This window comes from Scomber japonicus, chromosome 11, assembly GCF_027409825.1.
Source record: "Scomber japonicus isolate fScoJap1 chromosome 11, fScoJap1.pri, whole genome shotgun sequence".
Lineage (NCBI taxonomy): Eukaryota > Metazoa > Chordata > Actinopteri > Scombriformes > Scombridae > Scomber > Scomber japonicus.
Window position 1 is genome coordinate 22,552,923 of NC_070588.1, and position 22,544 is coordinate 22,575,466.

Sequence of the window (22,544 nt, forward strand, 5' to 3'; positions counted from 1 at the left end):
CGACCAGCAGCCCTTTTCTTTTGTGTAATGTGTTTATTTATTTTTTTTATTTTGTGGGCATTTCATGTTTGGCTCGCCAAGTCCTGTGGCTGTCTCGAGAACGCGCAGTGTTTCGGAGAGCGAGTCCTCCTTCAGCCTCCCCTCCTCCTTCTCTGCCCAAAGTTTCCTGAAAACCTTTTACCAGGGCTCACTGGGTTCCCTGAGCTCCCTGGCAGACAGTGGGAGCCTCAAGAGGTGAGAGGGGTTGCGCAGCCGTACCCCCCCTGCGTAGACCCAAACAGTTTTCCAGGAACGAGACAAAGGGGATGAGCGGGGTGGGAGGGAGTCAGTGTTTTGCTGGGTGTCAGTAGCCATATACGTGTTGGCTGTCCGAACCTTTTTAACACCCAGCTTTTTTCCTGTCTATCAACAACAACTTTTTACAAGTTCGAATACTTTCCAGCAATTTCTATTTTCCCCCATCGCATCGTCTGTGCGGCTGGACCTGCCCTCTTCCTGTTTCGCTACGAAGTAGAAGGGGACATTGATACACCCCCTCTCTCGTTGTGTTTGCATGATGGATATGAAGCTTTTTTTGGCATGGCAGAACTACATTTAACCTGGATTTATAGCCTTTATTAACTGCATGGCACCAATACTGATATCAGATATGGGTCTGATAGCTGGCTTGGGTATTGGTGAATAAATAACAATTCAGTAAGTGTATACCTATGTGTTTATTTGTTGCAGCTTGTTTTTACAAAATTAGGAAAGCAACATTTAAGTCGAGCCTAATTTTGCCTTACATGTTAAAGAATGATCCCAGTCTCATCCGCACAGTGGCGCTTACAGCTTATTAAAACCTCTTTCACACATATTTCCCGTCTAATTACTGGTAAATGACTCAGGCACTGCTAGTGATTTTTACCGTTCTCACATGCAGGTTTATTCAGGAACATTTTGCGCCTTTTCACACATGCCATGGCAACGCTGGAGTAGGTAGGGCAACGGACTTCACACGGAGAAGTCAACTGAAGAAGATGAAAATGGGGCAAGGCTTGATCTGCATGTATGTGGCAGAATATGTCTCTTATTATTTTCAGGAACTTGAGGGGCAACAAGCTGTTTTCATCCAGTACCAATTTTCTTGTAGTGTATTTCATATTCAGCATACATTGGCAAGGCAACTATAAACATTCATCATGGATTCAAATACGTCATCAGCGGAGTCTTGTGATTGGTTTGCTTGCTCCATGTGAGAGTACCCCATGCAGGAGATGTTCCTGAACATGTCAGGGGTAGACTGCATGAGCAAAAGGGGCTTTATCTTTATATCATATTGGCACTGAAAAAGTTGGATTTGTACTACATGACGCTGATTCAACTCAGGGATATAGTTATTTAAAAGGTTTCTGTTAATGTTGAGTTGCATTAATTAATCAGCTAATACATTATGATCAATAAAACCAAATAACAAGGTGTGCCTGAGAGACTTTAGATTCTCTCTGGCAGCACTGCATTGACTACACATACTGTAGGTGTCTTTATGGCAGAAACTAAAGGTTAACATTTCCATATGATCCAGTAGAGCAGACTGTTATAAAATGTCATTTGCACAGGATGCTTTTTTTCCTTCTCTGACAGCAGGCCAATCCTCTAAGTGCTTGCATTGATAATGCAGCAGCGAGAGGAGCAAGAAAAGCTTTTTCAGCACGCGTTGCTCCTGATGATGAGCAAGAGTGGGTTTAGAGGACGACGTGTTGAAAAAGCCTTAACCTGCTGGGTAGTTAAATATGAATATATCAACGTGTTTACAGCTTGGTTTGCATTATCTGTTTGCAATGTGAGAGAACTTTACCCCACTGCCTTTTCTGTGACTTTTTTTTATTTTTGCAATGAGCATAATGCAGTAAGAGGTTATGTTGAGTGAAGAATTTTAATCTGTTGAAGAAGCTATGTTAAATGTGCAGAACAGCTGTAAGTACTAAACCTCATCTCAGTGACACATGGACAGAAAGGTGTGTGTTCCTACTGTGGTATCTATCAACTGCTCATGATTTACTATAATGAATGCATAACATCTCATTTCACTGGTGCTCATAAACTGTAATCCATTCATTCAAATGTACCAATGTAATATAAATCTGTGAATAACAGAAAGTGAGAGACAACAAAGAACAAGGAACACTGCTACTCCCATAACATTATTACATTATTGTCACATTTATATGTCATCAAATTCTGTTCAATGCAACCTCACTCATCACTTAAGTAAAACAAGCAAACCTGCAAAACAGTGTTGCTATTGCTATTGCTATTGCTATTGCACTAATAAGCTACAGGGTCACTAATTGCATGGTGCATCATTATGAATGTAAAAGGTGAACAATGGATCTGATCTTCACTCTGCTCTCCATTTCACCCTCTTTCACTGTACAAATACTGTATATTACCACAAATAGCAGGTGCGCTTCATAGAGCCTCAGTGGGTTTTTTTTTTTTACACATATGACCAAACAAGGCACTGTGGTGTTGCAATTGCACCATTAAAATCTAACCATTAGGACTCGGCTCAGCACCTGCCAACTTTGCTACACTGTCTGACTTGGGGCAGTGAACATTAATTTTTTGGTGCTCTGGCAGCTCTGTAATCAAGTTTTTTTTTCTCTACTCGGAAAAGCGTTTTTTTTATTTTGTCTTTTATTCTCCAGAGAATGAACAAACATGCACTCGCCTTGGCTGATTGGCACATTCAAACTGTGAACTACCTTCTGCTTCATTAACATGGAAATTTAATGGCTGGCACATCTTTTTTTTCAACAGTATGTTTATGATTCATCTTTACTGTTTTTCTTGAGTCAGAGAGTCTGTTGTTATATAAGCTTGTATAGGGTTTCCTGTGTTGTTCCTGAGTGGAGAGGACTGATGCATGTGCGGAAGTACTGAAGGATATGTGTGTGAAAGGGTGCTGAAAGCGTGTTGGTGTAACATGACACTTGACTCATTTATCGGGTGTCTGTGACGCTGTTGTCTTCTCTTGTAGCAATGGGGAAGGCAGGAAAAGGACCCTGTCTACCTGCAGCAGTGACTCTGTGAGTGGAGGTCCACCCCCAACCCCACGCAGGGTCTCCTGGAGACAGAAGATCTTCCTGAGGGTCGCTTCGCCCATGAACAAGCCTTCTGCATCCATGCAGCACCCAGGTCTGGTAACACAATCACTCTGACAGTTCATGCAAGGCACAACATGATGCACAATGAATAAGCTCTGAATAATCCACAAGTGCATACAAAATGAGAACAAGACAGGGGGGACACTTGCTTCTTGTGGTCAGTTACTACTCTGAAATATTTGATTTTCAAAATGCACGGGACTTGCAGTAAGTTCAAGGAATGTAAAATCTTCATGCATGTCAGATAAACACTGATACTGACACTGCTTTATCCTCTTACTTGTTCCCAAGGCAAGTTTTCTTTCTTTTTGCATAGTCTCTCTCAGTGTAGTTTAGGGATTTAAAAAAATGTGGCAAGCTAATTATATACAGTGGCGCAATGCAGGGATTTCAGAATGTAAATAGTAACAACAACACTATTGCCTAACCTTATTTTTGTAAAGCACATGCCTTTATGCATCAATCACAAATGAAGTTTTTACAGTACAGTAGCCTACAATGATACAGTTTTGACCTTATCAAAAAGCCTTATTGGCCTATAAAGCTGTTCTAGTTACTTTATTAGAAAACTATTTATTTAGTTAAACATTTAGCAGAGTTGAAGCCACATCACATTTGTTTAAAGACATGTCTCTGGCCATATGATGAATGTAAGCTCAATATCACTCTCCTCTTGTTTTGACTTTGGTCTCTAACAACACCTGATAAATCTGGCTCTTCAGCTGTTGGAAGGGCGACTTTTTTTCACTCGTTAGTCACTTACTTTGTCCTTGTCCACTGTTTTGTGTCACGTTACAGTGGATTTATTACAGTTTTGTTGCTGAAAACAATTGTCTCTTGGTGCTGGAAAATAGGTTAATGAGAGAAGAGAGTGAACCAAAATAGTAAATATGCTGTAGTGCCAAAAAAACAAAGCTAAAAAAGGCTAAAAATCTCTGTTTATGACTGCACAGCTGCACAGTCAAGTGATAATTCTCTGTGGGTTCATCACTGTGAGCCAGTCCTCTCACTACACTTAGATTCATTGTTAAATACGCACAGGAGTGATAAGCATGGCTTTAATTGTATAAGTTAAAAAAGTGCTTTCTGTTAATGTTTTAGAGCACTCTGATGCCCGGGAGCTGTTGCCTCTCTCTCCTCGTGCAAGTCTGGATGCGTTGGGGCACCTGCTGCCCTCGACAGGTGACCACCTGTCTGGGGAGAGGCCCAAGAGGACGGCGACTGAGTACCGGGCACTATGGAAAAATGCCATCCGTCAGCAGATCCTCCTACTGCGCATGGAAAAGGAGAACCAGAGGCTGGAGGGTGAGTGGCAGTTACTAATTGCTGTGTAAACTATGATAATTGCTTTAGAACATATCCCTCCTTTGGTCACATGAATTAGTAATTTGAAGAACTCTATGTCCGTACTGTTGTTGCAGCTAGGTCTCTCAGTGACTTTCAGTGTTAAGTGTATTTGTGTGCAGACGCTGGTGATATTTATAAGTTGTCATGAGGCTGTTGTCCTCAGAAAGTGCTCACACTGGGTTTTATTGTTAATGTTAGTCTGCCGTTGAAAATATTTATTACAGTGGCTTCTTTTTTTTCCTCAAGTATCATGAAAGTTTCATACTCTGCTGGCACTACACACTCTAACATTTATAGTCTTGTTCCTCACTGAGGCTTTGTCAGCATGGTTCGATGCCAAAGAGTCTTTAAGCTGCTGTTTCTGTTTATTTTGAGAAGTCAAATGTTGCCGTCTTGGTTTGAGATTCTGGAGCACAGCTATATTTAGAACAGGGTGTTGCATGTTCACACACAGATCAGCACACACACAGACACACTCAAGCAGGCACTCAGTAGGTTAAAGTGCCCAAAACAAATTATTTTTTCATGAAAAGCCATCAATAATAGTTATGTAAGTTCAGAGTTCAGTAAAATAACAACATTTTTTAGCTTTTGGAAATATATCGCCCTCTACTGGCTGGGGTTATTTAGGGTGCATCCTTTCCTCTCCTTCCTCACTACCACTTGTCTCCTACCAGGAAGGAGGAAAGAGGAAGCAGAAGTCATGTGGAATAGTTAATGAGTTACTTTTATTATCAAAAATAGATAGGGGCACGAAATATAACAACACTGTATAAATGATCAATTCCAAAGGCCTATAAAGTGATTCTTTTTTATGCATGAACAGCTCAAAACCTCATTTCACTTGCACTGACATCCAGCTGGTTACTCAAAGTTGCGTGAACTGTTATGATCAATTATATGATTAGTGGAAATGATTACACTACAAACAATTCCATACACCTGCAAACATTAAAAAAAACAGTAAGTAGCATAACAGAGTCAGCATTAATGTCTAGCTATGGTGTAGAAAACTAGGGGACCATTTTTTTCATTTGGGCTAGCATCAGGATGGTACTTGCTATTTGTATCTTTTATATCTTCTATTCAGACCACCAACACATTTCTTTCCCTTTGTTTGTTATTATGACGCCAATGCTGGTCTGAGGACCTAACAGTGAATAACTATTTTCAATAGAAGGTAAGTACAACAAAAGGAGCACCTGGGCTAAAGGAGGATGTTTTGCATGATTTGGGATGTTGGTTATTATATTCATTCAATTCAGCTTCTTTTTGTTTGCATGCTGACGGGAGGAGGGGGAGGGGGAGGGGGGGGGGGGGGGTCATACTTTATGGTGTTTGTCTTTCTTTTGTCCTGTGTACCTCTCCCTGCTGTCTTGATTTAGCCTCTCCAGGCCTCCAGCATAATGGATCTATGGTGTTAAATGTGGTTATTGTGGCTTGTGTTTATGTGGTAGGCTTTCTATGGTAACTGGTGACAAAAAAAGGCATAAGGGATGATATACACACTTGCTCTCAAATCTGACATCTTTTGATCGGTTACGTTCTGTTTTACAACAGTGAAAACAGAAGGGCTTTTGTGTTCTTCCTAAGTACAGCTCTCTTGTGCTTGCCTCTGGTCTCGATTTTCTGGCGCACCAGAGAATCGTAAATGACATGTAAAAACGATACCACACACATATAAAAAAAAAAAAAAGTCTTTGAGATTGAATGCGTTCTCTAATCTCTTTTTATTCTGTCGTTTGTGTTGCAGCGAGCCGGGATGAGCTACACATTCGCAAGATGAAGCTGAACTACCAGGAAGTGGGCCAGTGCTCCAAAGATACGCAGGCATTGTGGGAGAGAAAACTGACAGCCCCAGGCAGAACGACAGTCCCACAAGACCAGGAGGAGATGTACCGTGCACTCTGCCAAGGTGAGAGAGAGTATGTTTGTGTGTCTGTATGTGTGCTTTTATGTTTTAAGAGAGTGAGAGAAAGCTGTAGAGAATATATGCTCATGTATGTCATGTTCATGTAGCCATACATGTGTGCGGTGTTTTGAGTGAGCTCCTATTCTCTTACTCTTTCTGTGCAGGTGTTCCCAAAAGCAGGCGTGGGGAGGTCTGGTTGCTGCTTTCCCATCAGCACCGGCTGTGTCACAGACTGCCCCCCCGTCAGCACGTCCCGGACACCCCCTACCAAGATCTGCTGAAGCAACTCACCGCACAGCAGCATGCTATTCTGGTGGATCTAGGTGGGCACACTTTCATCCAAGTCACAGAGAGCAAAGTTGACTATTTGATTTTATATATTAGTTAATAAATAAAGAATAGAAGATGTTGAACCTTCCTTCTGTCAACATCTCTACACAGCAGCTCATTAACATCACCTTTTTCTAGTTATGTTGAAATATTCAGATGTAAATCTCCCACTCAGGCCGGACCTTCCCCACCCACCAGTACTTCTCAGCTCAGCTGGGCGCCGGGCAGCTTTCCCTCTACAACCTCCTGAAAGCCTACTCTCTGCTGGATACAGAGGTACTCTTAAAGCTGTTTCCTGATACATGTCCTGTCTCCATAACACACAGCTGCAAGGCCATAGGTCATCATCAGATTTGCGTATCATAATGTGTGCGCTCTGATTTTGTGCACGCAGGTCGGCTACTGCCAGGGTATCAGCTTTGTGGCTGGTGTGCTGCTGCTCCACATGAGCGAAGATCAGGCCTTTGACATGCTGAAGTTCTTCATGTATGACCTCGGCATCAGACGCCAGTACAGACCAGACATGGTTTCCCTGCAGGTTAGTTGATGGACCACGACAACATACACTACAACATATTGTCACTATATGGGGGATCTCATTCTTGTATGATATAATAAAAAAATGTCTTTTCTGCAAGATAATTTAGACACGATTATTTGTTGTACCAACATTCAGTTTTACAAAGGTTAGATTAGAGCTCCATTCATTTACAGGTTATGGCAGACTGATATCACTTTACATGTGAGAAAGATAATGCTCTGAACATTAAGGCTCCCTGGGGGGTTTCTGACCTCGGTAGTGAAATGGAGCAGGGTATGTTTTTTTACATGGGGTCTCAATTTGTTTGTCTTGTGCACTGAAATGAGGGTGGGCGTGCATAAAGGCAGAGAAGCAGAAGACTGCAGGCTAGTAAACATAGATGTAAGCAATGCAGGATTTATAAAAAAAAGAAAAAGAAAAAGGCTTTATGAATGTTTTATGAAGAAAGAAATGCTTTCCACACTTGTTAGACCTGTAGGATACATACAGAATGCGTTGTGGTGAGTAAAACGCTTATGTAAACAACCTTTGTTTGTTTACGCAATATCTACAGAGCTCTTTTAAAACCATTATTCACCAAGATTGCCTCATTCTTAAAAAAATACATTGTTGTTGTCAGGCAGAAACCTTGTATCTCCATATTTGGACTTTATTCAAAGTATTAAAAAGAGCTTGTGACTAAATTTTGGATCAATTGTATTTTTTCATTTCCTGAAAAGGTACAGTTTTGGACATACAAGGTTTGGGCCTGACAGGGACATTATGCCAGAATCAGTTGAAAGGGCTAAATTAAAATGTTATCATTAAAGTATTGAACCTACTGTATCAGAAGTGCTGTAAGCAACAGGCACCACTCTAGATACTTCATTATGGCCTTATGTGGGTCAGGTTAGCAACAGCAAACAGTGGCAAACAGTAGTCAAGTGTCTCCACCTCTTATTCAGACCACACCTGTGTGCTCATACTGTTAGCCCCAGTTAAATATCAGCTGACCTCATTGGAGCTGTAGCATCAGCTTGTGTGGTAATGTTTAATCTACAGCAGGTAACAGTTTAGCCAAGCATTAGCCTGCTGGGCCTTTCTACATTGCAGTTCTCTTATGAAAAGTTTACAAAGACAGGAGGAATCTGTACTGTTTTCCCTCTGCAGCATTTCAGTACGAGGAGGTAAAGGTATTACTTGTTTTCTTTGTAACCGTCAGGAAATTGTAAGAGTGATAACAGCCTAATTTTAGCTTGAGCTAACTTCTGCTTCTCTTTTCAGTCTGCTGTGCATTTCACTCTAGCACTTGTCAGATGATTGTAATATATTGTTGGGGCTGTTAAGAGTTAGCACAGCTCATCAAATACTTGGATGTGATGCATGCCTGAGCGAGTCTCTAAAATGTCACTGTTAGTATTTAAGTAACTGGCTGCGTGAGTAAAGGATCATTTGCCAACTATGATAGTTAGATTGTTTTGGGACAAATCCAGATGTGCCAGTTTTCACTTTTACAACTACGTGTTTTGACCTGTGTGTGTATATCTGTTTGTGTGTGTGTGTGTGTGTGTGTGTGTGTGTGTTGTACATACTTTCTGTTATTAGGTTCAGATGTACCAGCTCTCTAGGCTGTTACACGACTACCACCGAGAGTTGTACAATCACTTCGAGGAACACGAGATCTGCCCGAGCCTCTATGCTGCACCGTGGTTCCTCACTCTCTTCGCCTCTCAGTTCCCCCTTGGCTTTGTGTCGCGTATCTTTGGTATATTTAAACAATAAATGCCAAATGTGCAATACTGTTTTAAAAAGGAGAATAACTTTTGAATGGTCTCTTAATGACTACAGCTTAGAAGTGTGTAAAGCATTTGTGTTCTCATTGCTGTGCATGTGTTTTGTTTTTTTTTCTTTTGCCAGACTTTATATTTGTCCAGGGGACTGAAGTAATCTTCAAAGTGGCCCTCTGTCTGCTGAGCAGCCATGAGGGAGAGATAGTGGAGTGTGACACCTTTGAAAGCATTGTGGACTATCTTAAAACTACACTCCCAACCCTTAGTCAGACACAGATGGAACAGACCATTGCAAAGGTACAGAGTGGAAAATGATATAAAATCTACTTCCAGGTCTCTAGATAATCAAGGAGAATGAAGCATGGAAATGGAATTTTTAATGTTCACTTAACCCAAATTGTGTAGTAGTGGTTAGCTAAAGGCTTCTCTATTTGTAATGGTTAAAAATGTGTTTATAGGTATTTTGTTGTTAAAGGTCTAGTATTATTTTCCATAATGTAAGACAAAGACACATATTCTTCTTGTAGGACGAAGCTAACTTGGTCAAGGCTCTACTGTGGCTGTTGGTTAGTCCACATCGGCCTGATCGGGAAAGACAAAATCAACAACTCTAATAATGCCATTTTGATTTCATATGTGGGGATATTTGCTTGCTGTTCTATATTACTGTACCTCCTGGCAGAAGAGCTGTTGCAATATGTGTTTAGCCACGATAATAACATTTTTCTTGTGGTGTCTGTCTGTGGCTCCCCACAAGCCCATTTACCCCAGCTGAATATAAAAACTGGTGACCATTGAATGCTTTCATTGTTAAAAAAAGCTACATAATTTCCCTAAACACACTAAAACAGCCACTTTTTTTGCAGCAAACGTGGTGCGCTAGTGAGTATTACGGGCAGCAGAACAGTGAATGACAATATGACATATGATATCACCAGACATATCTATTATCTAATTTGGTTGGAGCTACTGTTAGCTGTTGGAACATGCATATCTAAATATACTACTGTAACTTGTTGATTGATGACATATGTCTCTGTATTCTGTGGGTTGCCAGGTAATGGAGATGGACATCTCCAAGCAGCTGCATGCGTACGAGGTTGAGTACCATGTCCTGCAGGATGAGATGTTAGATGCTGGGCCTCTGCCTGATGACTCTGACCGGCTGGATAAACTAGAGAAGACAAATGCACAGTTGAAGAAACAGAATATGGACCTGTTGGAAAAACTTCAGGTAAAGGATCACACTTAGATTTTTTTCTGCAACAAGACCAATTTTATATTTATAACCTTTCATTCACATCTGTGGCAACGATTGTGGGAAACAAGAGCAAGTCATTAGTTTGTTATTTGCATAAATGTTCATTGTTATAATTGTGTGGGACCTTGAGAGATTTTCTAATGAAGGTGCAAGTGTCACTGTGGGAAGCATTTCAGTAATTAGTCCCTTTATAATCCTCTCCATTGACAGTCTGGTAAAGGGCTGTGTCATATTGTTGTGTGACACCCACACTACGGTAGTTGCTGGTAATGCATCAGACTACCTGTAGATGGCACTGAAACATAACTTTAAAAGCAATGGCAGTGATAGAGAAACAAAGGGATTGAAAAGCTGAATGTTCTCCACATTCTTTATCATTTTGCTCAGTACTATGTGACTATACACACAGCAAGACAGATAAAGTCTTAACTGGTGGTCCTTTACATTATTGAAGATCAAAGAAGTATTGAGCTGCTCTCATCTATAATGTGACAAAGAGAATTTAGAGGACTCTTGGTTTTGGATCACAGTTACCACAACACTTCATAAAGCGATTCGCACACGACACAGATTCTGTATGAACTACAATCATAGTTAACTGCGCAATATTTAGTATAAGGATCTCAACACAAAGTAATACAAGTGTTGAATTCTAGTTTGTCGTTTTTTGATTGCCTTCTGTCAAAATGTCTCTTTATCATGGGCTGTTTATACTGAAGTAAGATATCTGCGTCCTTCAGGCTGCACGGCAGAAGATTCAGACGCTGGAGACAAGCGTGGAGAACTTCCTTTCTCGGGAGAGCAAAATGAAGCACATGATTCGCTCTCTGGAGCAAGAGAGGGCAGCTTACCAGAAGACCATTGAACGCATGCGCTCGTGCCTTCCCCCTGACGCCCTGACAGATGTGGAGATGACCCAGATCAAAACAGGACCCAACGGGAAAGCCAAAACTGCAGCCAAGAAGCCCTGATGGCAACCAAAGGGGCTGGCTGCACTGGGCAGCCGCACAGGCAGAGACTGAAGTGAGCAAATGCGGTCTGCCTTAGAGAGAGGCTGCTATTGTTGTACTGCTGCACAAAAGTGGCAGGGTTTTGTAAATGTGTGATGTCTGGACGTGCAGACTGTATGGGAAATATCTACGTGATGTTTGTCAGCAGATGATGGAGTGGTGGGAGGATGGTTTCATTTATATTAGCACCAGACATCAAAGCCACTGCTCTGTCTCATCTGTTATACTGCCAGTTTGAAGGTGAGATCAAGATGCACAACATCCTTCCCTTTTCAGCTCTTTTGGTAATCACAGGGGAATTTTTAAAAGTGACACATGTGAAATGTGTCTGCCGCTTCAAATCTTTTTGAGCACTGCCTTGATGTATTTACAACCTCCCTCAGTAGCACCACATTAGCAGTGAACAGAAGATGCCAGTTGGCAAACAATCCTTTGGACCTCAGGGTCAACTTATAGCCATTACCAGTGTACCAATTCTTGAGTTGATACCTTTTTATTGTTGATGAACTGTGTCTGTGATGGAAACTTGGCCTCAGGCTAATCACATCGCTTTGTAATTTCCTTTTAATTCACTTGAAGATTTTGTGAATGTAATCTCCCTCCAAAGATCATTGTGATAGCATTGTTTGTCAGAACAGAGACGTCTGCCATGTTAGACTTTAAATTTCAGCAGACATACAGTATAGTGTCTTGCTGAACATGTCTCAGTGCCGCACCACTGCCTTCATGTGAAAGATCTTTAGTGCTTGCACTCACTGCCGCTTTGAAGGAGGAAGTGTTTCTTCCAAAGCTCAGGCAGGATGTGAGGTCGTCTGCCTTCTCGGTTTCCTGTGTGACTGACCGCGGTGTCGCCTCATTTTAGCACCATGATACAAAGGCAGAGCTCATGCTCCCCAAAAGATGAAGATGGAGCAGCAATCTGAATGTATATCACATGCTTCTGTTTTTGTCAACCAAATCTGTAATGCTGAGGTTTGACAAAAATAGAATTCTTTCCTCCTCCTGTAGTTCCTTAATGTGGGACTATGAGCAGCTAGGGTTGTATGGCTCCAGATTTCATGATAACATACACATGACATATCTGCAGCTGCATTGCTGTCAGTCAATTTTTATGTTTGCAGTGTTTCAGTCTGTGCAGACACAAGGAAATACTGTAAGAACTTAAAAGACACTTCAGTTTCCTCTTTGAGTGGGGCTAAATCTGTCTTGATTTGTGGTAATACACATACAGTTTCATTCAGAAAGTATACCCTGTCAACCCTTTCAATTTTTTTCTTTTAACATTTTATGTCTCAGTCTAATGTTAAAATCATTTCAATTACCCCCCTCCCCCCATGTACATTTAGTACCCCATAATGACAAAGTGAAATTCTTTTTGCAAATGTATCAAAAAGGAAACTGTGAAATATGTCATTGACATAAGTATACAGACCCTTTACTTAGTACTTAGTTGAAGTACCTTTGGCTACGGTTACAGCTTCAAGTCTTCTTTGGTATGATGCGACAAGCTTTGCACACATGGATTTGGAGATTTTCTACTATTCTCCTCTGCAGATCCTCTCAAGCTGTGCCATGTTGCATGGGGACAGTCGATGGCCAGCCGTTTTCAGATCAGTTGCGTGATGGTTTTTTCCTTCTGGAGGTTTCTCCCATCTTCACACAGGATCTCTGGGGCTTAGCCAGAGAGACCACTGAGTTCTTGGCCACCTCTCTTACCAAGGCTCTTATTCTCCCCGTATTGCTCAGCTTTAGGAAGTGTCCAGATTGTTCCAAACTTCTTCCATTTAAGAATTATGGAGACCACTGTGCTCTTGGGAACCTTCAATGCAGCAGAACATTTTTGTAGGCTTCCCAGGTTCTGTTTCGACACAATCCTGTCTCTGAGCACTGCAGGGAGTTCATTCAACCTCATGGCTTGGTTTTTGCTCTGATATGCATCGTCAGCTGTGAGACATTATATGGACAGGTCTGTGCCTTTTTTAAATCCGGTCCAATCATTTAAATTTACCTCAGGTGGACAGTAATCAAGGCGTAGAAAGGTGACCTGAGCTAAATTTCAGTCAACAGAGAGAGATATTTCTTTTTTCCCCCTTTTAATACATTTGCAGAAATTTCTAGAATTCTGTAGCATAGCTTCGTTGCTATGAGGTACTGAGTGTAGATTGATGGGGGGTGGGGGTGGATCTGAGGATAGGGCTGTAACATAACCAAATGTGAAAAGTGGAGGGGTTGCAATACTTTCTGAATGCACTGTACGTTCACACACAAACACAAGCTGTACAGTGAACTGGATGACTGTATAGGCAGTCGGTTCAAATGAGTTTAAAGATGTCCCTGGTTCTCCTCTGTTTTGTTCAAATCTCACCTCCATGTCTGACTCACCAATTCCAGTTCTGATTGAAAGGAAAGCAATTCTGGACTCTGCTTTCACAAAAGACCCTCATATTAGAACCAAGGTGATATCTGTCATGAATAAAGTACTTACATACTGCGTATATCAGTCTTGCTGTCCTTGGTGATAGGTTGTGTTGATACATTCATTTCTGTTTCAGTGTAAAGTTTTTATTAAACTAGTTCGAGCAGACATATCCTTTGTTGAACCAAGCAAGATGTTTCTGTGTATTTGCATGTACCCAGTGCACTTGCCTACTTTTGCTAAGTTACAGCAGCTAATTCACATAATGTTTGATGAGTTGATAAATCCAGCCTGATGTTTTTCAGGATAAAATCTTGAGGTAATGGAGGTGACGTTGTAAAAGTTTGCACCACAGAGTCCTACAGAGCTTTCCTGCTTGTATTTTGCTTGTATTTTGCTTATCTACAGTGTTTGCGCATCATAGAAATTGACCATTGAACCAAAGTTGGTTGTTTGTTTTTCAAAAATGAATGAATGAAACATGAATGAAGAATGTTCGACCTGATAATCTGTTTGTAACTACACCTCTGTTTGCACTAAGACGACAACTTGAAAGGATACCAAATATTGGCTGTCAAAACACACACACACAAAATATCATTCTCATCTTATTAATTTGTGCCAAATGTTTAAGATGGCCTTTATTCTCCATTAATCGGAGATAGAAGATCATTTTGTCAATATCTTATGTGAACCACATCCTCATTGTGAGCAGAGGGTGTTTATTTTACATCGGGTGCTGACTACTAAATAATTCTTGTATCACTGTGTTTTAAGGAAATACATGTAATAAACAGTTTTTTTCTGTCAACATGAGGGCTACACAGAGCAAAGAAACTGTCACAGATTCTTCAATAAACCTCACCTTGCCTTGTTTTCTGTCCACTCATGTCCGATTGTCTTTCCTGTCCAGTAAGATCTCATAAAGAAATCATGTTGCTTTACTGTTCTATAATTTAACACTCCAAGTGTAGGACATAGCCTCAAGGTAGAATGGTCTCTGTGTGCAGATGTATTATTGCATAAAAGGCCAAGGTAGGCTTCGACAGTTTCAACAGACTCTATTTAAAGACCTTTCAAGAGTTGTACTTTTGTTAACGCCTGGGGCAAAGAGATATACAGGTCTCCAGTGGGGGGAAAAAAACTATGAGAAATTCTCTTTGCAAAGTATCTGAAACATTCGACCTAGAGTACATCCCTGAATTTGCAAAAATATAGTGAATGATTTAGGTATTGAGCTGAATTTTGACTTCAGATGCAGGAAATACATGGAAAAGTGCAGTTCTGGTTCATTGAATAAAATCAAGACATCACTGTCGTATACCGCTAAGGGTTTGATGAAAACGCTTTGATACAGATGCCTCCTTGGCCTTTTGTTGGCTCTGGAGTCTGTGGATATGAATCATACAGAGAATCCAGCAAGAGCTCCATCAGCCAAGGAGGGGTTTTGAAAGATAGCAGCCATAAGACCATTGTTTTCCTGGGAGGGTCTTACCCAGAAAGGACTGTTGAGTGCAGCTCTGATCAGCCTCTGCCAAGCCTGGAGCTCGTCACACATAAGACACACAAATGACCGCCAACCAGGAGCCCTATCACACGCTAAACAAAAGGGGCCACATTCCTTGCGTATTCCCACACGAGAACACATCCTGCAGCAGGGGGAAGAGTGGGACACTGGGAGTCCACTGGGGATTGGCTGAGAACGACACTTCCTCTGCCGAGGGTCTTATCAGCTTTGTTTGTGTTTTTTTCCCCCTCTCTGTCTTCACTATCTTCATCCCTCAATCATCTCTACCTCCCACTCTGTTTCCCGCTCTCCTCATCCTCCCATTGGAATTGTGAGGCTTGATCTTAAGCGTTGGTACAATATTTACTATATCAGGGAACATACAGAAGAAAATACAGCAATGCAGATGTTCAGACAGGTATTTCAGGGAATGACTCAAACTCGGAGAACCACTGGTGTTTGACACAGGGACTGTTGTTGTCAGGCAACCCACTGTAAGGCATTTTCATATATGCATGTATGTGTCATAAGGGCATTACACCAGCAGAAAAGGAAGAAGTGAGTTGACAGTGTGAGCTAGTTGCAATGAAGGAGTGAAGGGGAAGAAGAGAGTAGAGGAGGAGGAGGTTAGAAAGGGTCCTCCTGCCTTATATGGGAATTCATACTGCTCCGCTTGTGGCGCAGTCTAAAAACTGGAGTCATTTCAGTAGTACACAGTACAAAGTATTACAGGTCACAGAATATCTATGCAGCAGCAGCTCAACTTTTACTTTGCAGTATGGTTATCTGCAATTCGAATCAATAATGCGGTTCGCAGGCAAAAACAAATATTACACAACTGCAGAAATAAACTGCAGCCATAAATTGGCTCCTGTAAGTGGCACCAAGCTCGAGGTTGCAAAAAGAGACGGGGAGTTTCTGGTTTCAGGAGGATGGAGATAACCGTGGAAATGGGGGAAGGCTTGGAGGTGGTGGGGGAAACAGCTGGAGGGGTGGGAGAGAGACTCAGGTGGGCTTAGTCTAGTCCAGAGAGAGAATTTGGCTCCCCTGAGGCCAGGAACACACACACAGACACATTTCACTGCGTCTCATAGTTTAGCTATGCCTTGATTCCTCTTCACATCTTTCCCCGCTTACCCTGTATTTTCTAGATATGTCGGCTGCTCCAGCTCTTTCAAAGCTACCTCCTTGTCTCTTCCTCCTCTAAACCTAAGAAATAAACTACTCAGTACAGCAACCTTGGATTCCAATCAGCTATCCACACTGCGCAGGCTCACACACTCGTGCACCTAGACACACAGCACTACCACTGACATGTTTTAGTTAGCGCGGTGACAGATTTGCTTCCTGCGAGTGCTTTTCTCTCTCTGTACCTGTCATGGATGTATCTGCCAGAGGGGCTGATGGTACAAGGCCAGAGCCAACAATCACAGAGGGAACAGAGAATAGGGCAGTAATGAAGCCACAGAAGAAACACAGAACTATACGCACATTCACACACTATTCCTATTCCCATGACTAGTCCGGTCCATTGCTTTCATTCCCTTCCATCGAGAACAGGTAAATCCAGGAACACTGCCTGGAGAATCTTGTGATTAATGACACGCCTGTCATGTCGAAAATCCTCTTCATCTTTTTCCTGACGAAAGCCACTCTTCCTCCTCTGACCCCCCCCCCCCCCCACTCCACCCCCCACCGGTCTGGCAAACACACTATCCACAATCCCCCGGGGCCAGCTGCAGCACATGCTGGGGAGTATCACGCCGACTCACCTGATCCAGTGCTTCATTCATCTGTGGAGCCTCTGGAGACCTGAAAAACACATGCAGTATCCTCAGACACACACACACACACACACACGCACACACCCACACACACACAAGCATGCACACACTCATGCATGCACACACAAGGAAATTTGCACTTATTCCCTATTGGCTATATGCTGCATGTCTGACATCTTGGGCAGAGCTGGTGCACATAAACTGACATGTTTAAAAACAAGGTTAAACAGAGGCGAGGCTCACACACTGTAAGTAACAAGTCTGACAATATTATTGGGGCCATTTTCCACCTGGAGATCCTAGACAAATGTGACTGAAATCCCAGGCGATTGGAATGATCAGAGCAGAGAGTTTGAGCTTGAGCCCTTTCTAATCACATTATCCACTGGCTCTGCCTGGCCCACCTTAGCAATGATTAAGATAAACACAGGCAAGAGAGGAGGAGAAAGAGATGGAGAGAGACACAATGAGAGTGCTGGCAGGCCAGAAGGAGGGGGTGGTCAGACAGACAAGGAGTGAGTCAGACAGGCAGATATCCTCCTACAAGTAGGTCCATCCAATACAAGTGCAAACAATATGTAAAGATCAAGCCCAGTCCAGAGAGTCGTTTAGCAGTCTTTGTCTGTTTGTGTGATCAGGGTTAAGCCCTGTATGACTTTGGGTGTATGAGATCAGCGATAAGGGACTCACTGGGTGTGAGGTGAGGTTGGAGAAGTTCTTATTACATCATGCAATGTGTGTACGTGCATCCTTTTCACAAGGCCACAAGGGCACACACACACACAAAGACTAGGTGGTGGGCAGAGCCTTCATATGTATGACTCAGTGTGCTCTGGACATTCTGACGTCAGCCTCTGGAAACTCGATGAAACAAAGTGATTTGTCCAAGAAGAGGCCGCAACCAGAGATTTAAGTGTCCATAACTACAAGCTTCTTTCTTAACCATCTGGAGTTTGTTCAAAAACTCTATAAGCTTGAGGTAGAGATGATCTGTGATTCACAGTTCTCTTCTCCCTTGTTTACTTTACTTACTTTTTTTCTCTTTCTTTTTTTTCGCCAAGCCACCCAGCTGTTCCTGTGAGCACACACCAACACACTGGGTTTTATTATGCTGATCTGACATTGCTGAAGTTGGGAGGGGAGACAGCTGTACTTGTGTGGCCCTGGGTGCACCCGCCATTAGTGCCAGCCTGACTCCACTCTTCCTCCATCCCTCCCTTGTTCCAGATCTCCCTCCCTCTCTCCCTCCCTCCCTCCCTCCCTCCCTCACTCACTCACTCACTCACTCATTCACTCACTCACTCATTCACTCTGTCCTTCATTGTTTCCAAAATAACACCACACCCTTTTATAATATGCACTGACCTAATTTCTGCCAGTCCGCCCACCTGTCCATCTATCTAAGAAAGACACTGCACCCAGGCACATCGTCACCTCCCCTCTATCTGCCACCAAAAAAAACAAAAAACAATTGTGTTGTGTTGGCAAAAAAGCTGAGTGCTGTGTGCTTGTGACTCAAGATTTTCTTGAATAGATAATTTCCGAATTGATTCTAAATGGCCTATATGGGGTCTAATGTGAACAGGAGATAAACAACACCCTGCACTTCTGAGGTCTGTTTGTCAGTCATGAATTTTTCTCTCTCCCCATATATCCTCATCGCCTTCCTTCATTTTTCTCACAGGATCTCATCATCTGCTTCTTCTCACATACCCCATTTTTATCATTCTCTTCTCCACCTCTCTATTCCATTTCCTGTGATACTATCTGTGATACTTAGAGGTTGATTTCCCACTGTGCATCATTAACCTTTTCTCTGTCCTCTTGCTTAAACCCAGCAAGTACATTCTGCTGTTTGAGACTGAGGAGGCTTGGGGAGCATGCTGCGCTCGCTCAAGTGAGATGGGGGTTTCAGCAGCGATAATAACTACATCATTATTAGCCTCTGAATTGATACTGTAACGGAACTTCTCTTATCGTATACCAATGTTTCCTCCTGTCTTGTGGATGTTACATTAATTCTCTCATACTTTAAGTGTATTGTCTGTGCACAGAAGAGATGCTGTGGAGGTGAAAATGACTCTACAGGATACCCATCTCACCTCCCTGTATCTGCCATGCGATATGACACCAGTTGTAGACAAGAATGCACATGCCATAAAGTCAATGTGAATGCATTCTTTAGTCAGATGATATGACCCAATACAGTGCTTTGTCAGTGATAAGATGCCTCTGGGGTGGGAGAAAGATCATTTTTGTACATACAATAAAGAGTCTGTCAACTTCCTGTTGAAGGGTGTCTAATCACAATGAGTGAGGTGTAATTAATGTTTCACTGGTGTTCTGTGTATGTGCAGTCGAGGATCGTGGGTGAGAGGATGTAGTGTGCGGCCTCTCTAACAAGCTCCCACTCACCCCAGTGGAGGCAGGCAGGGAGGGCTGGAGTGACTGCGAGGCTGTTAGAGCAAGTGGGTTGCGTTGGACGTGTCCATGTCTGTGTGTGTGTGTGTGTCTGTGTGAATCTACGCGTGTGTGTGCTTGTCAGTGAGTGTGTGTTAGTGTGTGAAAAAGTGTGCATGTGTGTCCTTTTGTGTGTGCTGTACTGGGATGTGGAAATTGAATGGAGCCTTTCAGTTCTACTGCTCGTCTCCCCGGGGGTGAGAGACTGGTTGCCATGGTTATCCTGGAATCCTGCCGCTAATGGGTGGGAGTTTGTGTAGCTCTGGCAACCTGGCCTGTCTAGGGTGGAATACGTGTGTGTGTGTTTGTGTGTGCGGTGTGCGTGCATGTGAGTGTGTGTGTGTACCAGGGGGGTGTGGTTGGGTGGAGGCAACATTTTCGGACACAGGAGGTCATATATGTCAGGATACAAGCCTCCATTCCTGTACGCCCCTGTGTGTGCAAACACAGACTTACCTCATGTACTTTACACTATATAGCAGACATTCTGCACAGAAAAATGGTGGAGGTTTGATCTGCATACAAATTAAACCTACACATCCACTGACATATATCTATAGTACAGTGCTAGTTTGATGTCATAGTTTAAATCCATGCACCGCTGCAAAATAATTTTTCATTTACTCAGCCTACAAAGTGAAATTACAAGCATGGTGGATATCATAATCATGTGGTGATGAAATAATCTTCTACTTTTACAGCATTATTGCAAGTGTAAACCATAATGCAGTGAAATAGTTAAGCCCTGCTCTCCCGTCATCCCCATCACCATCCCTTTACCCTCAGGCTAGTGGGACTCTTAACTGGGCACAGAGACCCCACTGAACAGGAACACAGTGGATAGTGGATAATGAAAACCGTAGATTAGTGTAGGGAGAGACACATTCTCTCTCTCTCTGTTTCCTTTGCCGCTCTTTGTGACAGAATTTCAGATAAGATTATAAATGCTTGTCCACAAAAGAGTTCCACCTCACAAATATGTGTGCACATCTAACAGCACATGCTAATTGGAATGTATTATTCAAATTGCATTATGAATTTGACACAGAGCACTTCATAGCAGAGAGGCAGGGCTTGTTGTGCAGAGAATCTACGCCCGTGATATGCAATGTGACCAGATAATCCTGGTTTTCCTATTCCCAGTGTTCTGGTAGAAGGGATCAGTCCCTGATAGTCACACAGATGTCTTGGCTCCTGTTCCTCTTGGAAGACTGATCCATATGCTGCATGAACCCCTGTGGATTTAAAGGAACTTGGCGTAGGAATTTACTCTCCTCCATTCCAGTCATTATGTATGGCCAATTCACTGTAGCCCTTCAAACATTAGGGAAAATGTTTCTATTGTACAGCATCCAAAATGCATAAAAATAGAAAATAAAAGCAAAAGCAATATTATGATTATGATCATGCATGATACTTTCAGTGTGTGTGTTCTGGATGAGAGACCAGGGACGAGGGATGAAATCATCTATCCGGAAACTTGCTGCTGACAAGATCGTTGCGGTTTGATCCATTCTGTATCGAACTCCAGTCTGAAAAGCACACAGATCTCCTGAAATCACTGTGACCAGAGGCTGAAGAATGTGGGCCGGACTTGTGGTCAAACCCAGCAAGTCATGGGGGGTAGAAGGACCGTGTCGATCCACCCCTGCTCCTTAGCCCAGATTTATGCCAAACAGTTATATAATTCAATAAACACTCCAACTCTGTTGCTGAAGTGCAGCCACAGGCCCCCAGACAACCACATGATCAGCATTTTCAGTTGTATTACTACCAACTAATTATATAGCTATTGGGGGAAAAAATTAAGCAAATACGACATATTTTGGCTGATTGTGACTGATGTGTTTTTAAATCACAGCTGCAGAATGAATGAGTGAAGGTATATTTCATTTGTGAAACATGAACAAATATCTTTAAGTCTTTCTTCCCCTTTCACCTTTATTTGACCACTGAACATGCTAAAACTGCCTCTGTGTATGTCCTGTTCAGTGAATATCTTATCATGTTATGTAATGCATTCCTTCCCACTGTGTTGCTATTTCAGCAAGCTAAAGAGCAGTGACAGTACACTTCATAGATTTCCAGTACTACAGAATACAACCACATCCATGTCTTAGCTTTCCTTCATCAAAATTGCTGAAACCTTCTAACCAGGTCACTTTTTGTGAGTTTCCTCTAATCCTTTATTTTGCATGTTCCCCTCCCGTCCCCTCCCCAAACCTTAGCCTTTTTTCAGATTTCCACTCTCTAGCCCAGACAGCCTTAGCCTTGACTCGGGGCCACCCCATGCTCTCACTGTCCAACTATTTAACTAACCGCAGTGAAACAGCTTTAATTTCAGCTTACTGCCCAGCCTGGCTGAATGTAGCATCGCTTGGGGGTCTTTCTGGAAAGCCGTGGTATGGGGCCCAACAGGCCAGGCAGGCAGACAAGGGAGAACAACAGCCTTGCGCAGTTATAGCTCCAAGACCCAAGAGACACATACGTCAGTCAGAGCAGCCTCCCTCAGGAGTCATTCAGTTAGTTATGGCTCTTTTAAATGCTTCTTTCCACCTCTGCTCGATACATGGAGGTAAGCGTTATTGGACAGGCAATAGTCAACAGCTGGATAAAAAACCCCACTAAAGATTCGACATCTTTTGAGCATGTTGAGTGTATTGCCAGCTGTATTTTTTCACATAACAATTTTTGATTGCCTTGTCCTGTGGTGTTGCAGTCAGCTAAAATGTCTTAACTGACTTAAAAGCTATACCAATCATTACTATTGTTTATGATGATAATTTAGAGACCGGATTTTATTGCATGGAGATGTTTGGCCACAGCTACACAACGTCCATTAGAGCATATGAACAAGTGTTTAGAGAGTCAGACAGGTTTTAAACAAATCCCAACTTTAACCAAATATTCTAAACCACTTATCTGGAAGCAAAAATGAAAGCGAATACGCAGAAAATGTCGTGAACTTCTGCTGCATTGTGAAACTGTGTTGTCACACAAAAAGTCAGAGAGTACAGGGAAGTAATACACATTAAACCGGAAATAGGTTCATATAAAA

The 22,544-nt window shown here is 42.4% G+C and overlaps 1 protein-coding gene across 2 annotated transcripts in view; it reads left to right on the forward strand.

Moving 5' to 3' along the window:
* Positions 1 to 14,610, forward strand: part of tbc1d4 (TBC1 domain family, member 4) — a 29,300-nt gene extending 14,690 nt beyond the window's left edge. For both annotated transcript variants that reach the window (XM_053328246.1, XM_053328247.1), the window contains exons 13-24: positions 82 to 234; positions 3,023 to 3,180; positions 4,251 to 4,454; positions 5,674 to 5,676; positions 6,250 to 6,411; positions 6,573 to 6,731; positions 6,914 to 7,014; positions 7,133 to 7,276; positions 8,864 to 9,023; positions 9,176 to 9,345; positions 10,106 to 10,282; positions 11,050 to 14,610. In XM_053328246.1, coding sequence (XP_053184221.1) covers positions 82 to 234; positions 3,023 to 3,180; positions 4,251 to 4,454; positions 5,674 to 5,676; positions 6,250 to 6,411; positions 6,573 to 6,731; positions 6,914 to 7,014; positions 7,133 to 7,276; positions 8,864 to 9,023; positions 9,176 to 9,345; positions 10,106 to 10,282; positions 11,050 to 11,280 — 1,822 coding nt within the window. In that variant the 3' untranslated portion in view covers positions 11,281 to 14,610. The remainder of the gene's footprint in view (positions 1 to 81; positions 235 to 3,022; positions 3,181 to 4,250; positions 4,455 to 5,673; positions 5,677 to 6,249; positions 6,412 to 6,572; positions 6,732 to 6,913; positions 7,015 to 7,132; positions 7,277 to 8,863; positions 9,024 to 9,175; positions 9,346 to 10,105; positions 10,283 to 11,049) is intronic.
* Positions 14,611 to 22,544: the final 7,934 nt, after the last annotated feature.